General features: G+C 48.4%; 1 protein-coding gene across 1 annotated transcript in view; it reads right to left on the bottom strand.

The window, feature by feature from the left end:
• Nucleotides 1-19044, bottom strand: part of Fstl4 (follistatin like 4) — a 416197-nt gene that overhangs the window by 175713 nt on the left and 221440 nt on the right. The window contains exon 4 of the mRNA XM_028855681.1: nt 13461-13706. Within this exon, the coding sequence (XP_028711514.1) occupies nt 13461-13706 (246 nt within the window). The remainder of the gene's footprint in view (nt 1-13460; nt 13707-19044) is intronic.

Here is a 19044-nt window from a genome sequence, read left to right as displayed (position 1 = left end):
GATGATTAAAATCTAGCAGGGGTGGGGAGGCCAGTGGGGTGGGGTGGGGAACCAAAGCAGGATGAGCTAGAGAGAAGCCACTGAAGAATGTGGGTGGGTGCCCACCTTCTTGTGGGGGCAAAACCTGCCCACCTCACCCATGCCTGTCTTGCTTGGCATCAGTGGGGACCCTTTTCTCTGCAATGTACTGACTGTGGTGGCCACATCACACAGCCTCATGGAGACAGGCACTTGGGGCCAGAGAAGAATGTGATTAGTTTCATTACAAAGACTCACTATGGCAATGCTTACGTTCATGGAAGCCCAAACCTCTTTCCTGTCCCTTTCAGGGGCAACTACATTTAGGTTCCTGTCGGACAAGCCCCACGTGGTTGGCTTGGTGGAGGAGGAACACAGGACTGCTTAGGAGAGCTATTTGAGAGGTTTCCACCTGCCACCACCCTGGTCACTTATCCTATGCATCTCCTGAGGGGCAGGGCAACTCCTCTCTTCTGCCTGATGCACAGAAGGACAAACGACATCCCAGCACTGCAGTCATCTCCCAGCTCAGAAACAGAGCTGGTCACACACTTACTTCTCTTGGCTCCTTAGCAAGGGCTAACCAGGGGGAGAAGGCCATGAGCATCCACTTGTGAGTGACCGGGAGCCTGGTCAGCACTCAGTGAACGGTGGCCGTGATAAGGACACCTGCTGCACCGGCCTCTGTTCACTTCTGCATATGGTTTTAGACTACGTTGGTTTCTGCTGTCTTGAGGGCTTAACTTCCACTTCCAACTCTGAACAGTGCCATCCTTTGCCTAACCCCCTCCCCAGCAAAGCGTGGCTCTCACACATTTCTCTCAGTGATTAAGCGTGCAGTTTCTTTCTGGTGGAACTTTGCAGCCAATCGTGCTGGCCATCCAACTTGTTACTCACCACCTCACGGGCATTTTGTCATATGCTTATTACACATTGACTTAAGGAAGACGCACCACAACCCTGGATTAGTTGCTTTTCTCTCTATGACAAAATTCAGTCAGGAAGGGCTTGTTTGGGTCCATAGTTTGAGGAGATACACTCTATCTTGGAGGGGAATGCACAGCCAGGGGGAGAAGGCATGAGATATTGTGCCCTCAGTCAGGAAGGAGAGGGAGAGAGGAAGGCTGACATTCAGCTTGCCTTCTCTGTTTTCCCTTTTATATGGTTTAGGACCCCATGCATGGATGCTGCTCACATTCAGCATGGGTCTTCTTTCCCTGGTTGAACATTTCTAGAAACACCACTGCATACACATCCAGAGGTGTGTCTCCTAGGTTACTCTAACTCTAATCAAGCTGACAGCAAAGCTTGTGTGTCAGAATGAGGTTTTCTTTTACTTTACCATCAGCTTTAGCAAGATTTCTGGGATACACGGGATGGATGATAGGAGGCCTGAACTTTGTGGAGGAAATCTCAGTCAGACACCAAGCCTACCCGTGTTGTCTGGGCATACCACCAAAGGCAAGGAGGCCGGGTTTCCTGCAAGCCACTGGGAATAATCAAGGAGGCTTGTTTGGGGCCAGCACTGGGTTATTCTGGGCTATTAGGACAGAGGAAATGGAAAACTTCCCCCTTTGGCTTATGTACACCATCCAGTATTCCTAGTTAGAAAGTGTGTATGCATATAGTCTAGCCTGCTCTGGTGGCCCACACAAGTGATCTCATCACTTAAGAGGCTGTGGCAGAAGGAGGGTACGTGAGGCCAGTCCTTGTCTAAGACAATTGTGCATCATCTGTTGAAATTCCCACATGCAAGAGTCTTTGTTGTCTATTGCTATGATAAACACCATGACCAAATGCAACTTGGGGAGGAAAGGGTTGATTACATCTTACAGCTTACAGTCCATCATGAAGGGAAGTCGAGGCAGGAACTCAAAGAAGGACCCGGGGGGCAGGAGTTGAAGCGGAGGCCATGAAGGAATGATGCTTACTGGCCTGTACCCTGTGGCTTGCTCAGTCTGCTTTCTTGCCTAACCCAGGAGCCACTGCCCCTGGAGTCACTCACAGTGGGTTGAGCCCTCCCACATCAATCATTAATAAAGAAAATTGCCTACAGGCCAATGTGATGAAGGCATTTTCTCGGCTGAGGCTCCCTTGTTCCAGATGACCCGAGCTTGTTTTAAGTTGACAAAATTCTAACTGGCACAGCAAGAGAGGGGATGAAGTGCACTTAACTTCATAATTTCCCCTTTGCAATTTTTGTTAATTATATTTGGAGCAATTATTTAGACAGCTTCTCAGTTTTGGCAGCCACACACTCCCGTAAGTCCTGACGACCATGGCTTTCTCCCTGTTGGATTTTCTGGGGCAGGTGGTGGTGGTGGTAGAGAAATAGCTCAACGGTTAAGACAACCTGCTGCCCTTGCAGAGGACCCAGGTTTGGTTCTCAGCATCCACATTGAGCGGACTCACAGCTACATATAAATCAAGCACTAGGGGATCCAGCACCCTCTTCTGGCCCCCACAGGTACTGCATCCATGTGGTGCAAATACAGACAAGCACTCACACATAGACATAGATACATTTAAAAAAATTCTCTGGGCTTTATCTAAGTTGTTGAGGATTCCTGATTCTGTTCCCCTTCCCCAAGAAGGACTGCATGGGTAGGAATTCTCAGAAATCTTTTCCATCTGAACATCCACTCTGTCACTTCCACACATAATCACCACCTGATGGGTGCAGAACTCAGACTAGAATCTCATCAGCTCAAAACTCCACAAATGTTCTCAGTGGATATGCTGCTTTCAAGGTCACTCCTTGGCAAGGAGGTTCCCTAGGGCCACCAAAAGCCTGGAACACAGCACTAGATTTCTTGTCTCTCTTATTGTGTCTATCTGGCTTGCTCTGGGCTCTTTACGACACCTAGTTACCAAGGTGTTAAACCTTCCTCTCTTCTCTCCACATCTATCACCCTCTCTTACATCTCGATTTGACTCTTTCTCATTTCCTATGTATTATATGCAGGGAGACGTTTTCCTTATTTCTCGTTGGGAAGAATATTTCTCCATATTCTCTCATATGGCTAATGAACATACCCCTCCCCTCCTCATGGTTAACTGGACTCCTTAAATGTATAAGGAACCTCTGCTACTGTAGTTCCAAGACTTCAGACACTTCCCTTCCATTCTCCAGCCTCTGTTTACTTTGACAATGCCTAGGCCGACTGGTAACCCATTTCTCATCTCTTCTCAAAGTTCGTATTTTCTTGAACTGACAGTAGAACCCAGTTGCTGCCTAAAATGCTTCTTGGGGGTAATCCCCCAATCTGCTCTTCCTTCCCCTGGCTTGGGTGAGAGACTCCCCCCTGCTGCGCTGCGGGAGCAATGCTCGATTTCCGTTTACTCCTTCTGCTGATTAGGTCTTTGTCAACTTGACATAAGCTAGAGTCAGGGAAGACAGACTCTCAACTGAGGAATTGCTTCCATCAGATTGGCCTTCAGGTAAGTCTGTAGGGCTGAAACTTTCTCTGCATGGGCAGAAAGAAAAAACCAATCACTATCCACATGAAAAGGACAATGGGTCCTTGACCCTTCCTGGTACCGCCTCCACCCCTGCCCTGTGCTCTCCTTTGACGAGTCCTTGGTAGAAGTATTTCTCCTTTTGAGACCTTGTAAGATACCTCTTCCTTGCCTCCTCCCCACCCCCCACCCCCATTCTTGACCCTCATCTACCTATCAGGGAAGTTTCCAACATCAGGACACCATGGCTTAGAGGCCCCTATTCTATTAGCGCTGGAAAAGCTACGGAGAGCCAAAGAAACCTGGGTCCGTTTGAGCCTTATCAATTTATCAGGTGGAGTAAGAGAATTTACATGGACTTGAAGATCTCTGCCAATGCCCTTAGCAAAGACCTTGGGCTTATTATGTGTCAAAGGAAATATGGACCATGTGATTGTATTAGAGTGAACTATGCAACATCTGAGAAATAGAGATTGAAACATGAGTGTGAGAGGAAGGAGAAAACCAGGGAGGTAAGGAAGGAGGGAGGAGACAGAGATAAAGAGGGATGCAGAAAGACACACACACACACACACACACACACACACACACAGAGAGAGAGAGAGAGAGAGAGAGAGAGAGAGACATACAGAGAGAGAGACATACAGAAAGAGAGAGAGATAGAGAAAGAGAAAGACATACAGAGAGAAAGAGAGAGAGAACGAGAGAGAGCTTATGAGTACCAGCTCAGTAAGGCAGAGTAAGTGAAAGAGGCATTGAGCCACATCCCAGAAGCATCACTGGACCACTGAGAACGAGATGGGGGGTTCAGGCCCCCATCTTAGCCATCTTAAGAAGTGAGGGTAGACTGAGGACAAAGAGCAGAAGAGGAAATGAAAGTTCCTTTAGGAAGAGAGAAAAGGGGGATGACTGGCAGGTCCCCGAGGGGCCCTCCTTTCCAGCTCCTCCGAGAAACACATCTCAGACGCATCTGCTTATAAAAGGCAGTGGACAGAGTTCACCGCAGCTGGCTGTTTTAATTACCTGCAAATGAAGTGATCCTGCTCCTTTCATTTAGCAGGAGGTTTTTGAAAGCCATTTTCACTCCGATTGCCTCCATTGCTGAGTGGCAGGATGCATCAGAGCGGAATGGAGTAGGTGAAGAAAAGCAGAGGGCACTGCTCCTGAGGAGAGGTGATGCCTCAGACCAGCAGATGCAGGGAAGTGCTCCGTCCCTTCACACCCTGGAATACTCTCCATCCTGGACCCGGCTCTCCCAAGGCACTGGGATCTGGGAGAGGACTGAGCACAAGTTTTTGCCTGACAATGAGCCATAGCAGATCCAGTGACCCGGGAGGCACAAGGAGTGAGGTCTCCTCAGCTCTGGGGTAGTGAGGAGGAGCAGCTCAGACCCCCACATTTGGTTAGTCACTGTGGTGTGGTTTTATGGCAAGAGCACGCTCCACCGGGGATCCTGCCCAAAACTCCTACTGTGCTTCCTCAGGTCACTGCATGGGGCTCATTTATTTCCATTATTGTCACAGTTCTGTGTTCCTTTTCTCTCTGGAGAAGGAAAGGTGGCTTAAATGTTGCTTTCCTGAGCAGAAAAGCAGGCAGAGGAGTTGGACATTTATATCATCCCTAGAGACTGGATGGAGGCAAAGACAAAAGGAACAGGAATCAGGACCAGCCTGGCCACCAAGCTTCTTGCCCAATTCCTATCCCCCACCATGGGCCCTCCGGCTCCTCGAGTCACCATGCAGCAGAAAACCTAAGGAACGCACATCTGTAGGAGAGCGAGGAAGTTCTGCCCTGGGATCTGAGTGAGCAGACACACGCTGCAGCGGGCGGGAGGTACAGAGTCAACACGTTAGAGTTGTGGCTGGTCTGACGGCTGCTGAGTCTGTCACACACATAATTAGATAAACTGCTTGAGCACAGAGATCGGATATGTAGTACCATTTAGTGGCTGCTTCCCAGGAACCTTGATCTTAATTGAAGGCACAGTAGGGGAGAGCCTTAAGGAAGTCCCAAATCAACTTCTTCTCGCTCTAGTAATTTACCATTGACTTGGAGTGAGCATCTGAAACCTCCCAGGTGCTGGGCACCGTCTCTGCTCTGCAGGGCCTGAGCTGCTGGGGCGAAGGTCACTTTTCTCTCCATGGAGGGCTTTCCTCTAAGCAGCCTCCTGGAGGGATAGTCGTTAAGCAGGGAGCTCCGTGTCTGTCCCTTCACTGTTCCTCTCCTTCCTTCTTCCTCCTCAGTGTTTTGATGGCCCTCGAGAAGTTTCTTTTGCTATGACAACATATTACACAAGAAGAACTTAAGGAAGGAAAGATTTGTCTTGGCTCATGACTTCATTGGGGGAAGAGTGTGTCTCAGTCCATCATCGCAGGGCAAGACATGAATGATGGAGTTCATGGCAATGGGAGTATGTGGTAGACGTTGTTCACATCCCGGTAGACCAGGGATCAAGAGCAAAGCAGGATCTAGGAGTAGGTATAATCTTCAAGGTCTGCCCCTAGTCAGCCACTTCCACCAGCTGGGGCCCATCTCCTAACAGTTCCTCCTTAAGCCTTGGTGCTCAAATGGTGCCAGTAGCTGGGGAATAAAGATGTAGACCGTGAGCCTACAGGGGCTTTCTAGATCCAAGGGATGGCACCCTCCTGTCCCAGAGAACCCACAAGGGCTCTGAGCAAGGTCCTTCTCATGGTCCATTTAATATTTTTCCTTGTTTGTTTTGTTTCTTGAAACAAGGTTTCTCTGTGTAACAATCCTGGCTGTCCTGGAACTTGCTCTGTAGACCAGGTTGGCCTCGAACTCAGAGATCCACCTGCCTCTGCCTCCTGAGTGCTGGATCAAAGCCATGCGCCACTACTGCCTGGCTGGATCCATCTACTCTTTGCTGAGGTCTTCTGAGGAGCTCCTGTTCTGTCATTCGGGGCCCTCAAAGAGACTGTATGTTGAATAGTCACTAACGTATGGATTCAGCCAAAAAAAATTAGTAGAACATCTCCAGTGAGCTGGGCAGAGAAAAATAAAGCAGACGTCTACATTTGTAAAGATGTTTAGTATGGAAGGGAGCTAGGCACTGGCAAAGACTTATCCCAGAGGGGATTCTGTGCTTTGTAGAGCTTCCCCTGGCATGCTGGCTAGCTTGGAGTTCATACAGCAAAGTTCTGGTCCTGCATGTATCATATCATATATCAATCCATCATATATCTATCTACCATTTGTTTGTCTATATAGATGATCTTTGTGTGTGTGTGGTATATGTATGTGTGTGAACAAGGCACAGATGCCAGTGTAGGGTGTTGGGTAACCACCCTCCAGCCTCTCTCTATCTTATTCCTTTAGGGCAAGGTCTCTCCTTAATTGGAGCTTGCTTTTATTGACTAGGCTGGCAGCCAACAAGATCCAGTGGTCTTCAAGCCTCTCAGCTTTGGAGTTATAGGGGATCTCAAGACCATACCCTGCTTGTAATGTGGGTGCTGGAATCTGAACTCAATTCCCCATGGTTGTGCAACAAGTGCTCTTAAACACTCAGCCACCAACATTGCCCTCTGCGGGTGATCTTAAGTAGTTCAATGGCTGTGGTAGAAAAGGGTAGAGAAAGCTTACATGGTTCCAGAAGGATCCAATGCACACTCTTTTCTTTTGACTTTAGGAATGGAGAGTGAGCCTGCCAATGGCCAACACACTGAGAAAGTTAGACAGAAAGAGGGCACGTAGAGACAAGCAGAAGGGGTGCCTGAAGACAGCAGGGAACAATGGGGGAGGTGGGAGGCTCAGAGGCCGTAACTTGTTTCTGTGCGTGAAATCAATGCAGTGCAAGACTTTCTCAGCTCAATAACTTATTAGCAATTTTTAATTACTGGATTGTAATTAATTCATTCAGAATGCAGCTGTTCTGTGGAGCACACCACACGTGCTGAACTGATAGTGTTCTTGCAAATTTGCAGGGGACTCATACCAAGACATTTCTTGCTGAAATCCAAGGGGAAATATTCAAAGAGCATACAGGTTTGTTTGAAGTCATTTTTCCCCCTACTCTGGAAGCAGATTCTACAAGTGGGATAAATGCACTCCAAGGAGGCTGAGATGGGGTGCATGTTTATGCTGGGATGTGGGTTAGTTTTCAGTTCAGCCAGTCTCTAGTTGTCTGCATGGATGCTGGCCAGATCCATGGAGTGTGGAGTATCCAAAATTAGAGAATGTCCAGAGACATTCCTATAGAGATTCCTATACATCCTTGAGGTCTTGGTGTCTCTGGTTAGAGAAGCTGTAGGCTGAGAGAGTTTGGATGCAAGGGACTGGAGCTGGCCTTTATTCCAGCTGTCCCCTCCCTCTTCCTCATATAGATAGAGTCAGCTTGAGTTCACACTGCTTGCTTGGCCCTTCCCTGAGCCCCACCCCAGGACCCAAAGTTCAGACACTTGATCCTTTATGCACCCTTGAAACCCTACCTCACTGTTTCTACCTGGTAGCTCCTCCATCCACCTCCTGGGTCTCCTCTGCCAAGTGTGCTCATGAATGCTCACTCTCCTTCACATCTGACAGGTGAATCTCTCCCTCAGATTCTACTAACATTTCCCAGAACCCTTTTGTACGTTCCAGATATTGCTTCCTTGCTGAGTATCAGGTTCTCTTGCTCCTTGCTAACCAGCTAGTAAACTTGGGTCACTCATCTTTTCTCACAGAAGGAGCCGTTTGAAGGTCAAATTCTAGTCACTTCCTAAAGAAACGGGGAGACTCATCTTGTCTCCTCTAACTCAAAGGGAGAGACACCAGCCCTCACCTTTCAACCCTTAGCCAGTATTGCCATTGTATATTTGTGTAGCTGGGACCAAGGGTACTTGAGAGAACAATTGTAAAGGAGGGAGGATTTATTTTGGCTCACGTCTCCAGAGGCTTCAGCCCAGGGTCATTTGGCTTCATGCATCTGGGCAGACATGACAGTAGTGGGAAAGTCTGGTATGGAAGGTTCTTTACTTCCTGTTTGCTGGGAAGCTGAGGAAGGGAATATGGGAAGCGGAAAGTTCTGAAGAACACACCCCATGACCTGGTTCTTCTACTTCTCTAATACCTCAAAAAAATGCTACTGTTTCATAATTAATTCAGTCAGAATCCTGAACCCTCACAATCACAGTCTAATCTCTCTCTTTCATCACTGTATGGCTCAGGTTCACCTTGAATTTTTGACATTCCTGCCTCAGCCTTCCCAGTGCTGGGATGACAAGCCTGTGCCACCGTGTCTGGCTCATGATACCATGTGGAGAATGTCCTCACAGACACACTCACAGAAGCACTTTACCAGTCTCCTAGGCACCTCTCAGTCCAGCCAAGCAGATGGTCAAGATTAATCATCATGGTCATGTAAGAGGCTGGGAATTTGACAGCTACCCTTGAATGTGCCCGGCTGTTTGCAATGACATCACAATCAACGCCACTTATAGGTGCTTAGTCAAGCAGTCATGGCCCATTTCATACTCACACCACCCCAGGAGAGGAAAGAGGTACTGTTATCCTACCCACTTTACAGATGAGGCCAACCTCAGTGGCCTAGTCCAAGAAGGCACAGCAGCACACTCAGCCCCAGAAGCCTGGACCTCCCCTGGTTTCTTTGGGTCTAACTCTTTCCTTGTTAGAGGGCTTGCAAGCTAGAGGGGCTGCTCCTCTGGTAGAGTTAAACCACAGCCCATTCTGTCACCAAGTCTGCAGCAAGATCACACACATCCTGGTGACTAGAGTCTCTCGTGGCTGGCACAGCCTAGGATGAGAGTAACTTGTCCTGGCAGGACAGAAGAGACTTGTGGAAGTATAGAAATGGCCCTGGGAAGGTGTGAAGCCTAATTTAAGTTCTGAAAGCACCAAGATGCAAGTAACAACAACAACAACAACAGTAATAATAAACAGTAAGATGAAAAGAGAGGGAGAAGGAAAAGAAGGTTCTCTGGCATCAAGATTTGCTTTACTAATGTGTGAATGAAGAGTTGAGTTTTCATGACTGTTCACCAATACTTAAGATAAAAAAAAAATCCAGAATGCTGGAGGGAGGTACAGAAGTTAAGGGAACTTGCTGCTTTTGCAGAGGATGGGAGTTCTGTTCTCAGTGCCCATATCTGGAAACTCCCAAGTGCCTGTAACTCTAGCTCCTTGGGATCTGAGACCTTCCTCTGGTCTCTTTGAGCATGTTTACTTTCTCATACATAACCCACAGACACAAGCACACACATGTACATATAATTTTAGAAGATAAGTCTTTGAAAAGGATAGAAAAGGCTAGTGAGTGTGAGTGTGTGGTCTACTCATTGGTTTTTAATGTAAGTGGAAATTATCTTCTCGGATGTCACTGGCCTGGCAGCATGCCTCTGGATGCTGAGCAATCTGAAGGACATTTGCAAATACTGCAGCTGAGGAAGCTGGAGGGTTCACTTAAGACAAACTTGAACCACCCTTTTTGCTTCCATAATTTCATGGTTTGTTTGGAATTCTTCCGAACTATGCCACCAGATCAGCCATGGAACATGACTCTAGCATGGTGAGGGACTGCTCGGAAGGCAAGCTCGTAGGAGAAAGTGTGACTTCAAAACCAAGTCTGAAAAATAACTTTTCAAGGGGAAACTAGTGTGCGTGGAGGAATGCATTGTGACAAGATGCCTTCAAACACAAATTCTGTATGAAGCTAGGCAGTGAGTCCCATCCAGTATCTGGGTATATTATCTTGGTGGTATTTGGAGCTGAGGGAAAGCATACACAAAACATCTTTCCCATACCTCTCCTTGCTCCTGACACTGAATAAGAGACACCCAGCTTCTGGCCCAGGAGACCTGGGATTAAAGCCACAAACGTGGGTAGAAGCCACCCAAGTTTAGTCTGATTTTTCACGCAGGTCAATGATCCCTAAATGATACTTTATTATTTAGTTGTCACAAAGAATTCTGTCACCATAGCAGCTGGGATTGATTGATACCAGAAGTTTTCTTATGAACAGGGGGCTTAGAATTCTGACTCTTCTCTCACACTGTGTGGTGAGGGCCCTGTCACCAGCCAGCTCTCGGCAGAAGCCTTCCCTCCAGGGGCTGTAGACACAGTGCCTTGGTCCAGTGTCGTCTGCCACAGCCCTTCGACTTGATCTACACTCTGGCCCCATTAGGAGAGTCCATAGATTGGCTTCTGGGGACAGATGCCCTCCTAGAGAGTGAAGTCCTATGTTCACTCAGAGAAGAGAAGACGGATGATGTTAGAATTTGTGTTTTCATGGGGAAGAAGTATTTTAAAGACAGAGCTCAAGCTGATATTAAACAGACTGCTGCCACTGTGAGGTAGATAGAGACAGCAGATGATGTGGTCCTGCATACCCTCCTCCCTCTTTATCCCCCACCTCGGTCCTGCTAAGCCTCTGTTGTTGGTTTTCTACTGGAGCCGTGGCTCTGGGGGGATGTTTCTTGCTCAGGGTTGATCTGTCTTCCACCCTCATCAGCCTAGGTCCCTCCAGTTTGCTGGACACACCCTAGAGGAATGCTGGAAGAGGAGACTGGGCCTTCCTGCCTGCCGTGACTGGAGCCAACCTAGCATGAGGTGTTAAAGCACTGCTTCTCAGCCTGTTGGGACCCCTTTGGAAAACCTGTCTCCAAAAGTATTCGCATTATGATTCATAACAGTAGCAAAATTACAGTTATGAAGTAGCAATGGAAATAATTTTGTGGTTGGGGTCCCCACAACATGAGGAATTGTAATTAGAGGGTTGCAGCATTAGGAAGGTTGAGAACTACTTTGTTAAAGGATTTTCTAAGAAGTCCAGACCCTAGGATCAAGAGTAGAGAAGTCCTGGTTCTAGGTGGACACTCCATGACAGCATTAGTGCTTGGTACTCAGTACCTCCCATACCCAGTCTCTGTCCACCAGATATAAGCTATCTGGGCTCAGAAAGTCCCCCACGAGCCCCCCAGGTGGACTTCTGTTTTTGCCTCTGTGTTCCCTTCAGTCTGGGCATCTCTAGGCCCTAAGTCTGTGGCCACATTAGCTGAGAAGGAGCAATGATGGTCTGTATCAGATGCAGTGGACGCCAGGTACTGTAACACATGACCTTTTGTACTTCCATCACTCTGCACAGCCAGAGCAGACAGTGATGGCCACCAGGACCATGGTATAGCTGAAGGAGAGGATGGACCAGAGAAGTACAGAGAGGCACCTGGGGTCACACAGCTGAGACATCCCAGAGCCCAGATGTAATCTGGTATTTAGGGATGCGTGCAGACATTGCTCACTTGAAGAGGGGTCTGGAGGGGAACAGCTCTGTGTGGGTCGGGGTTCACAGAACTGGCGTTAGGAAGCCTCAGCGCATGAATTCAATCACCACCCAGCCCTGCTGGAGGCTGCCCTTGCCATCCCTCACTGTGGCAGGTTTTGTGGCCATTGTTCCTTCCCCCGCACGAAGTGAGAAATGCTGTTTGAATAACCGATGGCAAGGGAGGCCATGCACACTCCAACGAGGAAATAAAAAAACCTTCCGCAAGACGCAATTTGGGGATATTGGAAACCAGAGAATGGAACATCAGTCTATAAAATTCAACACGCCCAATAAAGCTGGAGCAACTGGTCAAGTGTTTTAGTGCGCTCGGTTGCCGGGGAAGCGGCGGCCATGAGTGGGGCAGCCCTTCCAGGCATTTGTCCTCAGCTCATTGTGGTCTCATCTGCATAATGCACCTCATGATTTTGAAGCACCTGAACATTAGCGTCATGAGCACAGCCATGAAAGTGTCTGAGATTATTCCTGTCCAGGCTTAAGTGCCCCTTCCCAGAGGCCACTCCACCACAGTTAAACCAGAACAGCCTAGTTGTTACTTTGGTGCCGGTGGCTGGGGGCAGAGGGGGCGGAGGCTCACATAACTGTTTTCCTCACTTAGACTGTAACCACCCAACCCAGGCTTGTGTCCTGTGGAACACGCACATGCTGGGGGTAGTCACAGGGAGCCTGTGAGGCCCAGCTCATCACTACAAAGTAGTTCTGTAGCCCTTGGTGGCCAGCACTGCAAACACACGTTCCTCCCTGCCCCCCCCTTCCCCAGCCCACCCCACTCCCGGTCCTGGCCTTCCTTGCTATATCCAAAGCAAACCTCCGATTTCACAGAATCTGAAGACAGCTCTCCCACCTCCAGTGTCCCCTAGATTAGTCAAGGTAGATCTGTCCATCTGCCACGTTCTGCTTCTGTAGCATAAGAAACTTAATGCACACATGGCCATTCAGGCTTACAAACATTTCTGCAGGTCATGGCACATACTATGTGTCCTGAGGCCACATGGACATAGGAACAGCATTCTAGCCTTTACATTCACATGTATTTGTAAGCCTCTGAGCACCTTTGTGTGCCGGTGCTGAGGACATATTAATACATAAAATTGAACCCTTCCTGTGGCTCGTACTGTCTCGCCCTTCTCTTCCCACCTAACCCTGGCACAGAGTGAGTTCTCTGCTCTGTCTCCATACGTGTGTTCTGCTGTCTTTGTGGTGGTTTCCTGATCTCGTTCAGAGCTTCTCTGAAAAGGCAAGGCATGGGATGTTCTCCCCCTGGCTGGGGACCACTCTGCTGGTATCATCTGGTCATTTTATATGTACAATATAGTTTCCTGACCCATGGAACTCTGTTCCATGTGGTCTTTATTGACACTTTGCAGAACATAAGCTGTGTGGAGACCCGGGTTATAGCCTGTTGTCTGGTGCCCTGTGGATACAGACTCTGCCCCAGGGAAGAGTTCGGTTTGACCTCCCTAGATTCTGTTATCCAAGGGTGAGGAAGGGGTGGAGACCTCTGGAGACTAGACTCGGACTGAATGCACATTGCTGAAAGGTCTCTGCTGCTACTGGGCTCGTGTACCAATTATTCTCTTCGCTTCCTCTATACTCATGACCTGTGCAAACAGCACCTTCGTCACTGGCCAAAGGAGTGTCAGAAGACGCATCACAGAATTCCACAGCCCGGGGCAAGGCGCCCTCGTCCTACCTTTGAGGAAGCAGTCCTTGCTGTGTACGCTGACAATTCGCTTGCCCAGCAGGCAGGCTGCACGGCGAAGCTCACAGTGGTTCCCGTAGAGCCTCCCATCGGAGCCACACACAGGCATGTAGCGGGGCCTGCAGACCTCCACACAGTGGCACGAGGGCTGCCCTGTCGCCCTGTCAAGCAAGCACCTGCTCCCGTGGCTGCAGAGTTTCTTCCCGCAGGAGGCTGACAGCCCAGGGCTGGGAAGACCTGTGGATGCACACAAACACAGAGGGTGAGCTCAGGGCTGGAGAACAGAGTCACAGACAGCCCGTGTTGCTCATTTATGTCACAAACAGTAGGAGCGTAGAGGCCTCAACTTCATGTAAGGCTGAGGTGACCCATGGTGGGGTGAAGGGCCTCTGGGTACTACATGGAGTCCCTGTTCCTCCAAGAAGTAGCTCTAGGAGTCAAAAGGGATGTCGTACCGCGCGGAGCTCATGTTTTTATGAGATTCACTCTGAACATCTCAGACACAGCACCTGCTCCTTTGGAACCCACAGGAGGGCCCTTGGTGAATATTTGTGCTTTCATGGGCTTGCTCTTCCTTGCCATCAATTGGATCAATTGCCGTCAATGCAGCACATCTTTGCATCATTGAACAAATATTCCATAGCATAAACGAATGTAGCACATCTTAAACTAACATTCCACAACACCCTGGAATTTGGATCTGCCATCCTACTTGGGTAGTCTCTGTCTGACACACACCCACTGAAGATACCCAGTCCTTCTGTGCTAAGAGGTGCCTTAGACCAGAGGACAGAGTAATAACCCCTGTTCCTGTGCCCTGAGACCACTCCATAGTCTAGAACTGCATCAAAATCATTATGAAACTGGTTTCTTCTTCCATCCCTTCTTCTGTCTCTTCTTTTTTTTCTCCTCTTATTCTTTTTACTTTTCTTTTTCTTTATTTTGAGACAGAGTCTCATTTAACCCAGACTGGCTACAATCTCCTGGTTCTCCTGCATCCATCTCCCAAGTGCTGGTATCACATGCATGGGGCTACCACATCCACCTTTCTCTTTCTTAACTGATGACTTGCAGCCAGGCTGTGCACTAGGTCTCTGAGAGGTCTCAAAGATGAATAAGCCATAACTCTACTTCTCTTTGACCTAGTTATTCTTGTTGAAAATGGAATGTGACAAAGCTATAATATAGCTAAGGCTGGTGCTGTGGTTCGAATGCTTGGTCCCCAGTTGGTGGAACTGTTTGGAAAGGATTAGGAGGTGTGGCTTTGTTGGAGGGGGTGTGTCACTGAGAGTGGGCTCATACCATTCCAAATTAGCTCTGCTTCTCTTTCTTCCTTGCACTTGTGGATCAAATGTGGGCTCTCAGCTCCTGCTCCAAAGCCATGCCTGCTTGCCTGCTGCCATGCTGTCCACCATGATGGTCATTGTCTCACTCTTTGAATTGCAATCCCCCAACAAACCCTTCTATGTGTTCCTTTGACCATGGTGTCTTTTATTATAGCAGTTTAAAAGTAACTAAGACAGGAACTTTGGGAGTTTAGGAGCTCGTTTTCAGACCAGTGTCCAAGGCAAAGGTATAGAGAGAGCTGAGCAGAGGAATTGAGAAGTGCTACATCAGCCCTGTGAAGCCACTGCACAGTCTAGAGAGGAAGTGTGGTGAGGAGGCAAGTGGGGAGTCCACACCATCAGCAGGGCCACCAGCATCCTCTCCAACTCCTGACCAGTCCTTTGATCTTGTATCTGCAGACAGAAGGCTGAGACCCTGGTGTATTTGTTTCTTTTTGGTTTGTTTGCTTGTTTTTAACTCTTTGGAGGCCTGCCACCCAGCTCCCAAATAAATAATAAATACACGGGAACTTATTCTTACTTATGCATGCTCGGCCTTAGTTTCGCTTATTTCTAGCCACCTTTTCTAACTTAAATTATCCTGTTTTTCTTCAACTACATTTTGTCTCTTGGATTTTTACCTTTCTTTTTTCTATATATCTCTTTCTTTTTACTCTGTGACTGGCTGTATTGCTGGGTGGCTGGCCCCTGGCATCCTCCTCGCCTCCTTTTCTGCTTCTTGCTCTTTCTCTCTCTAGCCTAGATTTTCCCTCCTGTTTATTCTCTCTGCCTGGCAGCCACCTATCCCTCTCTCCTGCCTAGCTATTGGCAGTTCAGTTCTTTATTAGACCAATTAGGTGTTTTAGGCAGGCAAAGTAATGCAGCTTTACAGAGTTAAACAAATGCAACAGAAAACAATGCAACACATGTTTGCATCATCAAACAAATATTCCATAGCATAAATGAATATAGCACATCTTAAACTAACATTCCACAACACCCGGGAATTTGGATCTGCCATACTGTTTGGGTAGTCTCTGTCTGACACACACCCACAAGGATCTCCACACAGTAGTGCTCAGAGCTCACATCCTGAGGCAGGTGCCTGGGGGTGGCTTATAAAGAGAGAAGTCCATCCAGAGCACTTAACTAATATTCCACCATATGAGAAGAGTCCAGGGAATTAGAGGATGACCCCATGCCATTAACGACAACATGTGGCATGCTGGGAATTAAAAAAAGAACCCAAAGTCCCAAGAATTTAAACGTGAACACAGAGTTTACAGCTCTGGAAATTTTTGCCTTATGTTTTGAAGCAATGGTCTTCCATGCTTGTTATGGTAGTGCACATCTGTCATCCTCTTCATCTTGAAGGTAGAGGCAGGACGATCAGAAGTTCAAGGTCAGCTTTGGCTACATACTGAGTTTGAGTCTAGCCTGGACTACATAAGACCAGGTACCAAAAACCAAAACCAAAACATCACATAAACAACTAAGTCCAAACAAATAAACCATCTCCCATACACTATACAAGACAGAATGGCCCTGGTTGTCAACAATGAACCTTCTACTCCCCGGGACAAACACATGTATGAGGGAAAACCAAGAATCCTTTTCCTGTTTTGTGTTAGGTCTGCTTTTCATCATCATAGATTTGAAAGGGGAAAAAAAGCCAGTTATGGGAAGATTAACTCCTTGATTCAATAACTCATTTAAATTCCCCTGACCTTGGCAAGTTAAGAAGTATCGACTGCTTTCTTGCATCATAATAAACTCGAAGGCCAACCTATCTCTGCAGAGTAAGAGTGCAGATCCAGAGCGGGGCACGCAAACCTCCTTTATTCAGGGGGCCGACCGTCCCCACCTCACTGCAAAGGCTCCTTGGCACTGAGGCCACCCCTCCTACTCCAGCGGTTTTCCTGTGGTGGTTGACCAGTGGCAGAGGGAAGGGAAGGGTGCCGAGAGCAGGCTCTGGGCCGGAAGCCCACACACCTGACTTCTGGTTGCCTTGCCACCAAGTGTGTTTGATTAGCAGGATTCTCCTGGGAAATGCCAGCGGCCACTAGAAGGCACTAACACAGTGCTGAATTGACCAGCTTTTGCTTCCTTCCCAAACAGGGCAAGGAAGCGAAGCCTTACCACTAGACACTGTCTCAATGAACTTCCCCATGCAAGCAAAACAGAACTAATGGCCCATTTTGAAAAGAAACAGCTCAAGTCTGGCTTCTCAGATCCAGCTGTGGGGTTTCTTCTCCAGCTGTGACCCCTCTTGCTCTCCCCCACTGGCTATCAGCTCCAATTTACCTTGGGTGGGGGATATTTCTTCTTTAGTCAGCCCATGTTCCTTCCCTTTACTGCTCCCCTAGAATGTGTGCCCTGGCTCTAGCTTTAGGAGGCTCTGCAGGTGCTGGGTCACTGTCCTTCTGTGCCACAGAACTCTCAGGTTTTAATAAACACAACAATTTTAAGGCCAATTTAGTGCCAATGTTCCAATGCCAGGTCAGAGGCTGGCATGGGGAGGGTGATGGGGAGGGTCACATGTGGTGACCATTCATCTTGACCTGCCTCTCCTAAGTCTCCCTGCAGGAGCCATCTGTGGTCAAGGGGACTAGAGACCTAGAGAGGCAGGGAAAAGGGGACTTCAGAAGACCACCTTCATTCAGATAGGGGCGCCTATTCCACTTGGCACTCTTCTTTGAAAGGCCAGATTGTACTAAATACCACTGGGGTCCATTGCTCTTTGATTAGTTTGCAGGCCACTTTCCGTAAACTGTGCTCTGAGGAGGGGGGGTGGTCACAGTTAAGAAAACATCTGTGCCAACCTGTGGTCATGGAAGACAATGAGAACTCTCACCTTCTTTCTCGGCTGTGGAAATCAGCGGTCGGCAAATATTTGATTCTTAATTATTTGCAATTAAAACAAAGGAAGCAATGAAGCCCCGTGGTATGTGCCCTCACCAAGGCTGTGTCCCTCACCAAGGCTGTGGCCCTCACCAAGGCTGTGGCCCTCACCAAGGCTGTGGCCCTCACCAAGGCTGTGGCCCTCACCAAGGCTGTGGATGGCAGGCCCCAGGGGGAGCTGAGCTTGCCTGGGCAGGGACAGACATGGATGGAGACACTGACCATGAGGCAGTTTCCTCATTAAACAAGCCCCTCGTCACCACTTCCTTTTTGTCATTAAAGCAGAATGAATTTCCCACTCCTAGCGGGATGATGATAAAACAGTAATGGGAAAGGTAACGGAGTGAGACTCGCGGCAACTGCCTCCAGTGTTTATGAGGACAACCGTGATGCGTGAAAAAGATAGCAGGCGCCTAATTTATAGTCATAAAGAAAGTCATTTACCCAGGTTAAAAACTGATCATCTTGCCAAATAAGCTGCTTTTCACCACTAATTAAATTTACTGAACATGGGTAGACATGGGAATTGATACATTATAGGGATGGTGGTAGAGCTACAAATCTATTTGTACTTGTTGGTGCTGAAGACCCCTGCTGTCATACATAGACAACGCTGGACCAGACATCACAGACCTGGTGGCCAGAAGCTCTGAGCTTGGTTGTATAAGGTGAGACTCAGCACCACCCTGAGCCCCAGGGGAGGCCATTCAAATGATTGAGTTCCAGGATAGCTTCTGGGTGCAGCAAAGGGAGTCTGATTCACTTGTGGTTTGGGGTGTGGCTTCCTCATAGCCCAGTGCGTTCAAGACCCCAGGTGGGTTACTTTGCTTCCAAACTCTGGCTCCTTGGTCTGCGGTATATCCATGAGTGTTCCCATCTCAGAGATGGTGTCCAGGGTGACACATGGGGAAGCTGAGTATGTTCCCTTCAAGATTGGTGCTGGTATGCCTTATGATCGTGACAGAGTTAAAGGGACAAGACCTTTCGGAGGTGGCTGGGGCACCGACTTAGCTTCTTTCCTCACTGCTGCGGCCAAACAGCTGATGAACGAAACTCAAGGAAGCAAGGGTTTCCTCTGGCTCCAGTTCCATCATGGCAGCAAGGGCACGAGGCAGCTGGGCACGTCGCACCCACACTCAGGAAGCAGAGAGTGATGGATGCTGGTGCTCAGCTCACTTTCATTTAGTCTGGGACCCCCGTCCATGATGGTGTTACCCACACGCAGGGTAGGTCTTCCCTCCTTAGCTAAAGCTTCCTGGAAACATCTGTATCGATGGGCCCAGAGGTGTGTTTGATCTAAATCCAGTCAAGGTGACAATGAAGGTCTACCATGACAGTCATGATCGCAT

Source organism: Peromyscus leucopus, chromosome 8b (assembly GCF_004664715.2).
Source record: "Peromyscus leucopus breed LL Stock chromosome 8b, UCI_PerLeu_2.1, whole genome shotgun sequence".
Taxonomy (NCBI): Eukaryota; Metazoa; Chordata; class Mammalia; order Rodentia; family Cricetidae; genus Peromyscus; species Peromyscus leucopus.
Note: the sequence above shows the minus strand (reverse complement) of the source record. Positions and strands in the feature narration are given on the sequence as shown.